This window comes from Cibotium barometz, chromosome 44 (assembly GCF_041138505.1).
Source record: "Cibotium barometz isolate CiBa-2024 chromosome 44, ASM4113850v1, whole genome shotgun sequence".
In the NCBI taxonomy this organism is placed as follows: Eukaryota; Viridiplantae; Streptophyta; class Polypodiopsida; order Cyatheales; family Cibotiaceae; genus Cibotium; species Cibotium barometz.
Genome location: NC_141089.1, coordinates 30,583,807 through 30,599,317, shown reverse-complemented (window position 1 = coordinate 30,599,317; position 15,511 = coordinate 30,583,807). Strand labels below are relative to the sequence as shown.

The 15,511-nt window shown below is 40.1% G+C and overlaps 1 protein-coding gene across 1 annotated transcript; it reads right to left on the bottom strand.

Moving 5' to 3' along the window:
• Positions 1 to 12,848: 12,848 nt before the first annotated feature.
• Positions 12,849 to 14,906, bottom strand: LOC147613195 (chalcone synthase-like). The gene is made up of 2 exons (XM_086782063.1): positions 14,534 to 14,906; positions 12,849 to 14,379 (listed from the first exon to the last, which is right to left on the bottom strand). Exons 1-2 carry the CDS (start codon positions 14,841 to 14,843, stop codon positions 13,355 to 13,357), a joined length of 1,335 nt encoding a protein of 444 aa, XP_086638189.1. The 5' UTR covers positions 14,844 to 14,906; the 3' UTR covers positions 12,849 to 13,354.
• Between the last annotated feature and the right edge of the window lie 605 nt (positions 14,907 to 15,511).

Here is a 15,511-nt window from a genome sequence, read left to right as displayed (position 1 = left end):
GAGTATCGAGTAATGAAAAGCAAGATAATGATGTATATATGCCATGTGGATGTTACACTCTATATTTGAACATAGTAAAAAGCCATGATAGTCATGAATGGTCCCTACAAGTATGCCTCACAAAAGAAATTTTTGATGCTCCTATGACATCTACATCTGTCATGCATCTTGAAACCCCTCCAAAGCTCTTGGAGTTTTTGATAAGAAGTACCCCATAAACATTCATATGTTCAATATTTGGCTCTTTCCTAACATATCACAAATATTAACAAGTTATTCTTACATTGTTATACATTATGATAAGCAAAATTTGAGAAAGAGATCCATAAATAAAGCTATCAATCGAGAATCAAAAGACTAATAATTAAGTGTTACTTTTTTATACATCATGATAAACAAAAATTAAGAATGAGATCCATTAAAAAAATACCAACTAGGAATCAAAATACTAATGAAGTGTTGCTTTTTTATCACCATGAAAGGTGGAGCATTGTACTTAATGAACAGAACATGCCATGTTGATTATTTATACGATTGTATAGAGAAAGCCATTAGGTAGCTTTTGCACATCTTTTGGGCCTTGTAAGGATTCCTAAATTTAAGGGATTAATGCTAATTTTGACCATTCTTAAGGAGACAAGGACAATGAAGAGGCCTACTTGGAGCCTATAATTTGCCCTTTCTAGCCTATAATTCCCAACCAAAAGTTTAGGGTCTAAAAGTAGTCATTTTCTCTATCTTCACTTCTCTTTCTAGCAAGAACTTTCCACATCACCAAGGTGGAGTTAACAAACACAACAGGCCATGTTGACTATTTATACAATTGTATAGAGAAAGCCATTAGGTAGCTTTTGGACATCTTTTGGGCCCTGTAAGGATTCCTAATTTCAAGGGATTAAGGCTAATCTTGAGCATTATTAAGGAGACAAGGACAATATTTAGAGGCCTACTTGGAGCCTATAATATGCCCTTTCTACCCTATAATTCCCAACCAAAAGTTTAGGGTCTAAAGTAGTGATTTTCTCTCTCTTCACTTCTCTTTCTAGCAAGCACTTTCCACATCACCAAGATCGTAACTAATGGGGGCCAAAATAGTGATTTTGTTTTTCATTTAGAAAGTTTTTTGGCTTTGAAACTTATCCCATACCCTTATATATATCAAAAAATCAATTTTTAACCTCCATTTTTCCCCAAAACCTCGTCTATCCCCTTAAATGTGACATCTTTTTCTCCCTCATTTATTGCCTCCACTTTCCCACGAAATCACCCTCATTTAATGCCTCCAAATTATCCTATCACTTTCCACATCATCATTCTCACAACTATGTGGGAACCAAAAATAGTGAATTTGTTTTCATCTTTTTTGAATTCTCCTGCTTTAAGACTTAACTCAAACCCATATATATATATATATATATATATTTCATTTTTTAAAATCAATTTCCACCTAAAACCATCTCTACCCTACCTTTTTCCCTCCAAATCAGCCTCCTCTCTCTCTCTCCTCTCTCTATCTCTATTGTGAGCTTATGGCTTGCATACTCACTTTTCACCTCTCTCTCTCTCTCTCTCTCTCTCTCTCTCTCTACTATGCTTTCATGCCATTGTCACTTTCTCTCCAATGTGCTTTCATCAACATAGAGCTGTTACTCCAACATTACTTGGCCTATTAATTCTTTTCTCCACTTGGAGCTCATCCGATTATGCAACTTGTCACCTAACTAGAATCATGGCCTTGTGCAAAATCACCAATGTGAATGTGCCATCGCAATGACACAAGGTGGATTTGCATTTTCGAGTGTTGGAAGAGTATGCATCTTTGGGCAGCAAGGGTCACTGATAGAACAAGAGAAGATTGCATGAAGATAAGGTGGTCACACAAATCTACATCTATGAGTTGATGGAAATCTATACCCAATGGACCCTTATGTGTGATACCCACCAACTTTCACAGACTTGCCCTTATTTATTCAGTATGTGGGAGATGGTAACACTGGGATGCTCGAGTATTGCAAGAGATTATCAACAAGTGATGCTAGTAGAGTATTCTATTTTTCCTCGCAATCGCATGCTCTTTAAGGTACGTTAGGTGATTTGCACCAAGCATTAAGCGAAATATGGACTCTCATTTTTTCCCCTTAAGGACTTCCACACCTCCTCTCTCTAGAAAAATGGACTCATACTGAATATTTTACAAATAAAATCAAAAGTTAGCCGAGATTGCACATTTGGAATCTACTCTTCGAGACCTTTCCAATGATATATAGCATGATAGGCAATTTTGCATATTCAAGAAGTCCCCAAATTGGCAACATCATCACCAATTTGGAAAATTCCTAAATATGTAAAGTTACCCATCATGCTATATATCGTTGGAAAGGTCTCGAAGAGTAGATTCCAACTCAGGGAGTTCACTAAACAATATGTAAGATAATAGCACGTGAGTTCAACAAAAGGCCCGTTTTATTTTCTTGTGGAGTTACAAAAAATATACATACATAAGGGGTATAAGGGATACTTAAAATCCCTTTTGTTGAACACATGTGATATAGAAGGTTTTTACATAGTGAACGTCCAGAGAGATTCCAAATGTCCAAACTCCAATCACTTCTGAGTTAATTTGTAAAAATTTCACCCATGAGCCCATTTTTCTAGAGAGAGGAGGTGTGGAAATCCGTAAGGGGAAAAAATGAGAGTCCATGTTTTGCTTAATGCCCTACTATAGTCTCACGCGAAGGTTAAGGAGCATGAGGATGAAAATCGAGAGGGTGCAGCATGTATTAAAAAGCTAAGGCAAACCTCCGACCACATGAAGAGCACCCCTGTTGGATGTAGGGAGTGTAAGAGGCCGCTCAACCCCACATTGAAACACTTGTTATGGGAGGAGAGTTCACAAAGCGTGGTATGGCTCTTAACCATTCCAGTCATAATGTCGATGCACTGTCAGCTTGCACTTCCAAGTTCGAAATGTTAATGCTATCTTTTGGTTTGTAGCATATTCCTCCAAGATGTTACAGGTGCTGATAAGTCTGAGGATTGTAATGACTCTCTTCTGCGCTCGATCACAATGATAAAGCGTGTGCTTAAAATGGCCAAGGATCCCCCGTGGCAAGAAGATACGCTTGGCAGGTGGCCAATGATATCATGTACTAGGTAGCCCAAATTATTAACAGTGTTGAAGTTGTTAATGCACGCGATGAGGCAGGCCAGGGATTTAATATTCACGTGATCACAAGTTTTTTCTTGTTAATAACACATGTATGTGATTTGGATCAGCCACGTACTTCTTCAATAAGCTAATGTGAAATACATTATGTGCTTTAACTCCTTCTGGAACTTGTAGGCAGCTTGTGTTCCAATCCTCTTAAGTAGCTTGAAAGGTCCTGCAAATCTAGGTGCTAACTTCTTAAACTTCCCAAGTCTTAAAGAACTCTTCTTTGGGTTCACCTTTAAGAATACCATTTCACCTTCATTGAAATCTCTTGGCTTTGTTCTCTTGTATGCATAACTCTTTTGATGACTTTGAGCAACTCTTATGCATTCCCTTATGTCTCTTGTTTGCATCTCCATTTCCTCAAGCATCTTTTTACTTATCTCAACCTTCCCAACAAGATCATACCATAATACAGGTGACATGCAATATTTCCCATATAATGCTTTGAATGGAGACATTCCAATAGTAGACTGTGGACTACTATTGTATGCATATTCCACCATATGTAGACTGTGGACTACTATTGTATGCATATTCCACCATATGTAAGTATTCATCCCACTTTCCAGGTTTATCCATGCAATACATTCTTAACATATCCTCCAAGATTGGGTGGAACAGGGAGGATAAGATGGTGCCTATTGGCAGTTACTAGTGTTAGAAGGGTGAGTAGGCATCATTGACGAGGTTTAACGTATCACAAAGTATTGGTGGGTCAAGTGGAACAAGGATGAGATGGTGCCTAATGGAAGTTAGTACTGTTAGCAAGGTGAGTAGGAATCGTTGTGATGAGGTTTAACGTATCACAGAGTTTGTCATGGAGGAGGGTTTGTTGGGTGGGGGATCTTGGTAAAGGAGAGGCCTCTTTTTTGGTGGCAAGGTTCCATCTTTATACGTAATCAAGGGACACATTGTGGAACATGTCTTACTTAAAAATATATATATATATATATATATATATATTGGCTTCTCTACAGTCACTAAACTGTTAATGTGTTTGTATTCACCTATGAATCCTGAAATAGCCAAATTTTGTTGGTATCGTGCTATGGTACGTGGTCAGGGTAAGCCGAACACACAAAGACAACAAGGGTTTATACCTTGGATGAGTAGCTTTGACATGACTATGTATCCCTTTATGCTTTATTGAAACCTTGTCACAAGCCTGCACCACCTCATCAGGCTTGACCAAGTCACGAAAGTCATTGAAAACTTCCTTGACTACCCTCCGAAGCCCTACACACTACGAGAGATTAAGCATTTCAAGTCATTGTTTTTGATAGTATACTTGATTATAGAAATTCTAACCACGTGACAAAATAGTTAGGAATAACTGAATTTTGTCAAAAGAAGCTTATGGTAGAGCTTGCTTCGAGAAAGCAACAGACATGTAAGGATTATGTCAAGAATATGTCTTTCGTTAGGTGACCTCAAGTCAAAAGAAGATTTTCATGTGTTGTCTTTAGGAAGGTATAATGCCATTTTAGGGATGGATTGGTTACGGAGAAAGGCTAGAATAATGTGTCATGAGAAGCGGGTTTGCATGATTGGAGATGACGGTAAAGGTTATTACTTACAGGGTCAAAGATGTGATGTAGAATTTAGAATGATGTCTACTATACAGTTTGTTAAAGGAGCAAGAAAAGGTTGTCATGTATATGTCATGGAATTGAGGATAGAAAGTCTTAAGGAACAAAAAAAGGGTGATGATGATCCTATGCTTCAAGAATTTCAAAATTTATTTCGTGAGATGATTTGACTGAATTGCCTCGCATAGATTTGCAAATCATGAAATAGAGCTCATACCTGGTGGTGCAAAACCTGTATGTAGAGCTCCTTATCATTTATCTGTGGAAGAAAGTGCAGAGCCGCAAAATGCAATTGCAGAAACTGCTTGAGCAGGGATTTATTAGTCCTAGTGTGTCGCCATGGGGTGCTCCTGTTCTTTTTGCAAAAAAGAAGGATGGGACGATGCGGCTGTGTGTTTATTTCAGAGGGCTCAGTAAGTTAACGATCAATAATAAGTACCCATTGCCAAAAATGAGGGAGCTTTTTGATCAGCTTGCAGGGAGTTGCATATTTTCTAAAATTGATTTGCGATCTGGTTATCATCAGATTCGCATCAAAGAAAGTGATATAGCAAAGACTGCATTCAAAACAAGTTTTGGGCATTATGAATTTGTTGTGATGCCATTTGGATTAACAAATGCACCCGCTACTTTTCGATCTGTGATGAATCGCATTTTCCATGAGAACTTGGATGACTTTGTGTTGGTATTTTTGGATGATATATTGGTGTTTTCCAAAAGTAACGAAGAGCATGAAGAAAATTTGCAAAAAGTGTTTCACAAATTACTAGAGCTTAAGTTGTATGCAAAGAGGTCCAAATGTGAATTCTTTAAAGACACGGTGGAGTACTTGGGACACATTATATCTAAAGAAGGTATTTCAATGGATCCCAAAAAGATTGCAGGCATTGTGGAATGGCCAACTCCCATTTTTGTTGAGAAGTTTGTGGATTTCTGGGACTTGCAGGTTTTTACCGAATCTTTATTTTTTAATTTTCTCATAAAGCAAGTCCTATGACGGACCTTTTGAAGAAGGGTAGAATATTCATATATGGACTATACAATGTGAGCAGAGTTTTCAGATTTTGAGGCATGCATTGACTACAGCCTGTGTGCTTAAATTGCCTAAGCTTGGAAAAACCTTCTTGGTTGTTGTTGCGGATGCTAGTATTGTAGCGGTTCATTGGGTTTTGATGCAAGATGGGCATCCCGTTGCATTTGAGTCACGTAAGCTGAAACCTCATGAGAGGAATTATTGGCTATTGTGCATGCATTGCGTGTATGGAGACATTATCTCCTTGGAGTTAAGTTTCAGTTTGCAAACTGATCAATCTGCTTTGAGGCATTTGTTTAGCCAAGAAGCATTGAAGGCAAAGCAAAGAAGGTGGATAGAATTTTTCCACGAATATGATTTTGAAATCATTTATAGACCACGACAATAAATAAAGTGACCGATGCATTGAGCAAAAAACTAGAAGTTGCTTTAGTGAGTGCAATCACTGTTATACATAATAGTTTGGGAGAACATGTAAAGAGTGAGATTCCAAGAGTTTCTTTCATGAGTTTGACAAAGAAATATAGGTCACAACAGGAAATAGATGTATTTGAAAATTATGAAGTAATTGATGGAATATTATATTATGAGAAAAGATTATGCATACCCGATGTTGTGGAGATCAAGAGCAAGTTGATGCATGACCTTCATGATATTTCCATAGGAGGACATCTGTAAGGGATTATGTGTGGCGAAATGTCTAAAATACCAACAAGTGAAAGTTGGGCATGTAAAGAAACCAGGTTCAATGTTACCATTGGATGTGCTAGAGATGAAATGGCAATGTATATCAATGGACTTTATTATTCAGCTACCAAGGACTAAAGGAGGTTACGACATCATTTTTGTGGTGGTAGATTGTTGAAATTTGAGCATAATGATGAGCTATGGTGGATCATACACTAGAATCAACATCATTAATAAAGTGATTAGCAAATGATTAAGACGTAATTAGTGGATAATTAGTAAATAGATTAATGTAGGCATGGATACTCAAAAACCAGCAAATTCTCATTAGGGCTATGCCTCAATTTATAGAGTTTACATCAAGCATCAAATCCCATTGATTTCTCCATGATTCACTCCAACACCATATTGGGGAATATGGGAATTTCCCACAAGTTTGGGACACGTGGTCAAAAGTTTGGATTAACCAACACCACTAATCCAAAAATGAGCACTTTATAGCTCTTTAGATTCCATTTTTCAAGCGCTTTCCAATGATAGGTCATATGATAGGGTTTTCAGAAACTTACAAACATGTTATCCATGTCCCCTTTTTTAAGTATTAAAAAATGGGAATTGGAAAATTCCTAAATTCACTAATATGGTGTTCTCCCAGAATATCTCCACCTTTTGCCTGATTCTCTCCACCTCTTCTCTTTTCCCTGAATATCTCCCAGAATATCTCCACACTCCTAAATTCCCTCATGCTACCCATTATTCTCTCCCAGTAAATTCTTCTCACCTTTTCACAGGTTCTTTCACAATTACATCTCCTCTTTTACAGCCTCTATCCAAGAGCTTGTTCCCACACACACCCTATTCACTTCTATATTTCAACACCTCCCCTTAAGTGAATAATCCTAGTACACCTAGACCCTATACCAAGTTTGCCTCCCCTTACTTGGTAGTCCGCGACCAGTGTCTACTCCTCCCCTCAAGTTATCTCAGCACACCTGGACCCTGTATCAAGTTTCTTTCTTACTTGACAGTCCGCGACCAGTGCCTCAAGTCCCTAAACTCTATAGTCCTTGACTCTCTCTCTCTCTCTATGTGTCCAAGGCTACTATAAGTGCCCGCGACCTTGACTAAAGTGCTCACACATACATCTACCACGTGGCCTACATCATCAGTGGCTCAGAGGTGGTTTTACTTTATTGGGGCAGGTTACATTGGGTTGTGGGGTCTCTCTCTCTCTCTCTCTCTCTCTCTCTCTCTCTCAGAGATTTTCACTTGGCTCCTCACTCTTTGGAGCCTCACATCTTCTCTTGTCTTCAGTCTTCTTGACGTGGCAGCTTCTCTCCATGCGTCCGTCTCTTCTTTCAGTCTTCTCGGGGCAGCTTCTCTTCTCGTGGCAGCTTCTCTTCTCGTGTCCATGTCTCCCTTCAGATCTTCTTGGTGTGGATCCTCTTCTTGGGAAGAGATATTCTTCTTCTTTCATGGCTGGGGCCATGAGCTTGTCCGTCAGGTCATTTTGCTCCATGTGAGCAACATGTTTCAATGTTTTGCTGATAGTTTCTTTGGGCTTTTTATGTTTATCTTTTATCATTATGCAATGCAAACCCAAATTTATGCAAGAGGTCTTACCTCTTACCTTATTCTGGACAAGGGCAGTGTCTGTTCCCATTTTTACACTGATGTAATGTGCCCAATACATAATGCGTATAGCATTCATTCTCATGCACATTCCCAATGCAACTCTGGCTGTGAATAATCTTGAATTTGAGTGAGATTTATAGGCATTAACCAAGGGTTAAATGCAAAATGATGATTTTCACAATTTTATCAGCACAATTTTACTAGAAATTACATTAAATCAAGGGTAACCAATTTGTACGGGATGGTTGGAGTATCAAACCAACTCCGAATTGCAATCTGAAGCTTTAGGGATTTGTATCAAATACCTAATGGTTAATTTGAACCCTCAATTGCACCAAAGTACAGTGATTAACACTGATTAGCAAATTAATGCTCTGTTTTGTGTGCAGAAAACAGAGTATGCGGGGAGTCTAGATCTGGTGCCTTCCACTTCAAATGAGCTCAAATTCTTTCAAAGGCATCAATAGCAATGAGTCTAGTAGAGGATTAAGGCAAGAAACACAAGATTTGACCAAATATTGAAAGCTTAATCTCTGTTTTACCAAAGTCACCTGCAGATTTGATGAAGAGCTTGGATCTCAATGTAGACTTGATGAAACTCAATTCTGTCTTCACCAGCTTGTAGAGAATGCTTGATTACCCCTTGGGCTAAGAGGAATTAGAAGGATTTGATTTGAGCAAGGAGAAATCTTCAATTTGCTTCAGAAAAAATGCACCGGCCAAAAACGTAAATTCTGCTTCGTCCGTTTGGCGGTTTGCTGCGCCGTCTTGATAGGCTTGAAGCTAAAGATGTTAGCTAGCTTGTGTTAAAATCTTGTGCCATAATTTTATGTGTGCAAGGTGCTAGAGACCCTCCACTGGCTGGGGGTGAAGGGGAAAGTGGAAAACTCACTAAAAATTTGATTTTTTGCTAATTATCTACTAATCCTCATTAATTAACTAATGGGCTCATAAACCTAATTGATTCTAGGCATGGCTCTGATACCATGTTGAAATTTGAGCATAATGATGAGCTATGGTGGATCATACACTAGAATCAACATCATTAACAAAGTGATTAGCAAATGATTAAGACGTAATTAGTGGATAATTAGCAAATAGATTAATGTAGGCATGGATACTCAAAAACCAGCAAATTCTCATTAGGGCTATGCCTCAATTTATAGAGTTTACATCAAGCATCAAATCCCATTGATTTCTCCATGATTCACTCCCAGAATATCTCCACCTTTTGCCTGATTCTCTCCACCTCTTCTCTTTTCCCTGAATATCTCCCTGAATATCTCCACACTCCTAAATTCCCTCATGCTACCCATTATTCTCTCCCAGTAGATTCTTCTCACCTTTTCACAGGTTCTTTCACAATTACATCTCCTCTTTTACAGCCTCTATCCAAGAGCTTGTTCCCACACACACCCTATTCACTTGTATATTTCAACATAGATAGGCTTACAAAAGCTGCTCATTTCTTGCCTATCAAGAGTTCATATACCGCTATGGATGTGGCAAATATATTTGTGAAGAATATCTTCAAATTACATGGTATTCCTAAAAGTATAGTATCGGATCGAGATTCTCGATTCACCTCAAGTTTTTGGCGGCATTCTTTAAAGTTGTTGGAACATCACTTGATATGAGTACTTTATATCATCCTCAAAGTGATGGGCAAACAGAGAGAGTGAATCAAATCCTGGAGGATATGTTAAGAATGTATTGCATGGATAAACGTGGACAGTGGGATGAATACTAACATATGGTGGAATATGCATACAATAGTAGTCCACGGTCTACTATTGGAATGTCTCCATTCAAAGCATTATATGGGAAATATTGCATATCACCTATATTACAGTATGATCCTGTTGGGAAGGTTTAGATAAGTAAAAAGATGCTTGAGGAAATGGAAATGCAAACAAGAGACATAAGGGAATGCATAAAAGTTTCTCAAAGTCGTCAAAAGAGTTATACATACAAGAGAACAAAGCCAAGAGAATTCAATGAAGGTGAAATGGTATTGTTAAAGGTGAACCCAAAGAAGAGTTCTTTAAGACTTGGGAAGTTTAAGAAATTAGCACACCTAGATTTGTAGGACCTTTCTAGCTACTTAAGAGGATTGGAACACAAGCTACCTACAACTTCCAGAAGGCGTTAAAGCACATAATGTATTTCACATTAGCTTATTGAAGAAGTACGTGGCTAATCCAAATCACATATTGGGTGACAGTACAAGAGTGGAAGAAGTGGGCAATTTTGAGATAGAGAAAACTATGGGTGGTTCCCGAGTCAATCAACACTTGAAAAATATTATTTGCAATCTTGATAGGAATTCATATAATTGAAGCTCGGTTTGCCGCCTTACCTACATGAACAACACCATTGACATGTGCATATTCTTCAATCTCCTCGGCCACCACGGTTGCGCCACCACGGTTGCAGCAGCTTTTCCTTTTGCTCCACGAGCATTGTCATTACTTGAAAATCCATGTACATTCTCCTGCACATTATGTCTTATTTTTCGATTCTTTGTAATTAGTCCCTCACGTTCCTCACATGTTGTTGGTTTGTTTTTGCACTGATAATTTCTATGACCCCTTTGTAAAGCCTTCACGTCGTGCCTTTTCTACCATCTCTGGGACAAATATGTGAAAGGCTGATTACCATTCTTCTTCTGTCTAGTCTACATTCTCCTATTATTCCTAAAATTCCCCTTCTCATCAACAAAATAGATTTGATCTCTTTCTTTTATTTCTAAAACGTTCTTCATTCTTTTCCATCTGTTCATATGTCATGGCATGCAGCATAGCATCTTGGAATAATGTAGTTGGCTTGTTACCCTTAACTAGAAATTTGATTTGCCTGTTTAAGCCATTCACAAATCGGGAGTCCCTTTCCTTTTCTGTTAATGAGGGTGAATATTTCTACGGGTCGCAAAATTTATCATGATATTCTGCAAAACAGTAAGTGCCCTCTGTTCCAAGTTTAAAAATTCATTCATTCTCTCCATATGGTATTCAAGTGGACAGTAATGCTGAATCATATGCCTTTTTATTAGAGGCCACGTGATGTCCTCATTCCGTAAGTCCTTGCTATGCATAATAGACTTCCACCATAATTTTGGAGAACCTTCAAAAAGAAGTACTGCTGTCTTTTCCTTAGTTTCCTCACTGAAGTTACATGTTCGAAAATAATCTTCAAGCTGCTGAATCCATGCTTCTCTTCTTCACTCCTCTTTCTCTTTCCATCAAAGGTTGGTAGTGACCTTTTGTTTGTAACTTGTTTAAGGGAAAAATCATCTACATGTCCTGATTTGAATCCTGTGTCCATAGAATTTTTCATGGCTTGCACTACATCCTACAACTCCTTAATAGCTCGATGAACTGAAAGGTCGAAACCAACCTGTGCAAGCAGCAACTCTTGGTTGAGCACTTATAGGAATTTCACTAGGTTCTTCTTGCTGCTCATCAGAATTTCTTGCTCCTTGCCGTTCTCGTTGACCATGTCTATCATCAAAATTTAGACGATCTTCCATCTCCCCATCTTCTCGGTCATCTTTGTCTTCTTCATTCAAATTCATGGAAGCTCGAGCGCGCATGACTCTCATTCTTTCCTCCAATTCTTGATTCCTGTCAAATAATTCTGATAACTTCCTTTGGAGTTACACCCACACGTAGTAATAATCCTCATAAAAGCTCCTCTTCTTGCTTTGGATTGACTACTGAATTTGTTTCATGTGCAGCCATCTTGTGACTGTACAACAAAATTGCAAAACAATTCTCAAGAGAAAGAAATTTTTGGCTATATCACAAAAATAAAAAATAATATTAGTCATCCAAGACCTACAATATCTGTAATCAAGTGTAGATTGCCCAACCTACGCTCTCATACCAACTGTCACGTACCCATATTCTGTTATATGTTCTAACACAAAATTTCTCAAACCTTATAGAAAAAAATCACTCATACTGCAAAAAAACGAAGAGATTTTCAATAAATCATGTTCGTTTATAAATCCAAAGTCACAATAATATTCGTCAATCCAAAGTAACAATAATATTCGTCAATACAAAAACCTCAAAAAAATCAGAGAGATATTCACCAACAAAAGATCTAGCCAATAGGGCTTTTCTCTGATGCCCGTCCACCCAACCACCACTCTGGACGTCGCTGCTATCCTGGGTATGCCTCTAGTAAATCTCGTCCACTCTAGGTTCTATACCAAATGGCTCCTAGAGGGCATAAATCACAATCATTGTCCGACATTCCCTGTCTAAGGACGGTCGGCCCAAATCTCAAAATCTCTCTCTCTCTCTCTCTCTCTCTCTCTCTCTCTCTCTCTCTCTCTCTCTCTCTCTATCCTGCACAGAAAATCCTCAAGGATATGGAAGAAGCCCAAAAGAAGCCCACGAGAGTTAGTACATTATCATGCACGATATCATCAAAGAATGAAAATCTTTTCTAAAAACATGCGTTCGAACCAAATTAGAGAAGATACGTTTCGCGAATACCGGCCACCCCATGCGAACTTTATTCGTTTTGTGATGAACTAACTTTCTTTAATTCTCCTGTCTGACAAATAAAGTCATCTACACCCTCATGCGAGGCCGTTATTGAAAAATAAGGGTCAATTTGATGTCCGGGCCTCGTTTCCGACGCTCGTTGCATTTATTTTTATTATGTAGACACCCATATGAGTTTCCTTTAGGCTAAACCACTCACTATGACTCTCTTAGTATAGAGTAGAAATCGCATACAAATAACACCGCAAAACATGCATAAAAAGTCAAAAAATTGACCCAAAATCGACATAATATGTGAAAGGCTGATTACCATTCTTATTCTGTCCAGTCTATATTCTCCTATTCTGCATAAAATTCCCCTTCTCATCATTGAAATTGGTAGTCCGAATGAGATTCCAATAGAGAAGCCAACCCTCAGAATAAAGCCCTAAAAATGGATCTATTATAGGCTACTAGAGTATTCGAGAGAATGCACGTTTGAGCAGCTTACAACTTCATTGGTTCTGAAAGAGCCAGGGAGAATGTGCCTTATGGGTGGTGGAACTAAGAAATTGTCATACAAGGAGCAATAAGTAAGAAGCAATGGCTGTCGTTTTATCGATTTAGTCTCATGAGAGAGAAAGGCTGGGTCTTCTTTGGGAAGTACGCCCGGTAATATATGAAGATTATCGATTGGAATCTAATTGTGTTGGAGGGGCACACTCCTTAGCATGATGGTCTCGCAGGTGAGGCCGGGACCGAAGCCGAGGAGGAGTCCCCACTCGTGTCCTTCTCCCGTGGTGGTGAGCTTCTGCTCAACAGATTTCTTGCGCATGTGGTCCATGATGAAGAGCACACAAGCACTAGACATGTTTCCATACTGGTCCAGCACATGCCTGCTGGGAGCCATCTTTTCCTTGTTAAGCTGGAGCTTCTCTTCTACCTGGTCGAGGATGGCAGGGCCGCCCGGGTGGGCAATCCAGAAGATATCGTTGTAGCTTGGAGGCCGCTCATCAGCTCCATCATCCGGGAACACCTTGGCAAATGCGTCTTTGAGGATGGAGCCGATGTTCTTGGAGATGATGGCGGGCACGTCTTTGAGGAGGTGGAAAGTCAAGCCCACTTCTCTAAGGTGGCCATCGATGGCTCCGTCACTGTCCGGCATGATATCAGCTCCCGTCCAGTGGACTTCAAACCAGGGTCTTTCCACTTGGGGGATGGGATCGCAGCCAACGATGAGGGCGGATGCGCCATCGCCGAAGAGGGCCTGCCCCACGAGGCTGTCGAGGTGGGTGTCGCTGGGCCCTCGGAAAGTGACGGCCGTGATCTCACTGCACACCACCAACACACGGGCGCCCTTGTTGTTCTCGGCCAGGTCCTTAGCGATTCTAAGAGCTGTGCCGCCTCCATAGCAGCCCTGTTGGTAGAGCATCAGCCTCTTGACAGAGCTCCGTAGTCCGAGGAGCTTGGTTAGCGCCCAGTCCGCACCAGGCATGTCCACCCCGGCGGTGGTGCAGAAGACGAGGTGCGTGATCTTGGACTTGGGCTGGCCCCACTCCTTGATGGCCTTAGCAGCTGCCTCCTTGCCCAGCTTGGGCACCTCCACCACCACCATGTCCTGCCTCACGTCCAGCGACTTCTCCCAGTACGCGCATATGCTCGGGTTTGCCTTGAGTAACTCCTCGTTGAGATAGAGGTGCCTCTTCGTGATGCACGACTTGTCACCTGCATGCATATTGCAGCATGTCCATCCATCCATAATTAATTAGCAAGGCAGTATACTAATTTGATAAGCTGGCGCACATGCGAATTTATAAGATCGCCTGATCATCGTGCAATTCAATGCTCAAACAACATGAGTTATAAGTGCAGCACTTACACATGCGCTGGAACTTCTGTTTGAGCTCGCTCTTGTCGTTGCTGTTGGTGATGTCGAAGTAGAAGTCGGGGTAGTCCTTCTGGTAGAAGACGTTGGGTGGGACGGCTGTGCCGATGGCCAGCACAGTGGCAGGACCATCGGATCGCTCCATTTTGCGAGGGATGGCCGTAGTGCTCATGGTATTGATGGTGCTGATGATATAAAAGATGCAAAGCTTAGGACTGCTGCTATGTTCCAAGTGGAGTACTGGCTGCAATGGGACGAGGGACTGCGAAAAATGGTAGGGGGGGTGTGCCCTCTTATAGGGCATGTACTCCCATGGCTTCAACAGGCACGTTTTCGCCGTTCACCCGATCTCCTCCTTTGAATTAGAGCAAATGTCGTCTTTTGAATAAGAGCCGGGATGGGCTCGTCTTTGAAACCTCCAGCCATCTTTGAATTTGACCGACATCGCTTTCAGTACTCTCCCCTTCTTCTAATTTGCTACTTAAGCCACAATTCATTCTCTTTAATTAAGCCAACTTTGTGCTGGCTTCATTACCTTGACCAATACGCACATCGAAGAAAATCATGCCTTATTGTTTTCGTTCTCTCTCTCTCTCTCTCTCTCTCTCTCTCTCTCTCTCTCTCTCGTGTACACACACAAACTCAGTCACACACACACAATGTCATTAAAGAATCAACTGATATGCCTTAGTGATTGTCAACTTAGCCTTGCAAATGTCATATTATACTTTGTTGTGACCACAACACCTAGTTACCAATTTATTTGGGGAAGTGTGTAAGAGGATTGAGATGGCCATTGAATGGCATTAAAATTATAGTGTTAGAGGAAGCATATGATGGATTTCACTGGGGATTATATTTAATGGAACGCTTTGCAGTCATTGATGATGATCTTTGCTACCATCTTTACCTCGAGGACAGCATTCTCGGTCGTCATTCGTGCCCTTAGCATGTAGTAACACTGCTTCTACT

Coding starts and splice junctions, on each gene's coding strand:
- LOC147613195 (XM_086782063.1), bottom strand. CDS start 14,843: ATGCCCTATAAGAGGGCACACCCCCCCTACCATTTTTCGCAGTCCCTC. Junction 14,380..14,533: donor ACAGAAGTTCCAGCGCATGT/GTAAGTGCTGCA, acceptor ATATGCATGCAG/GTGACAAGTCGTGCATCACG.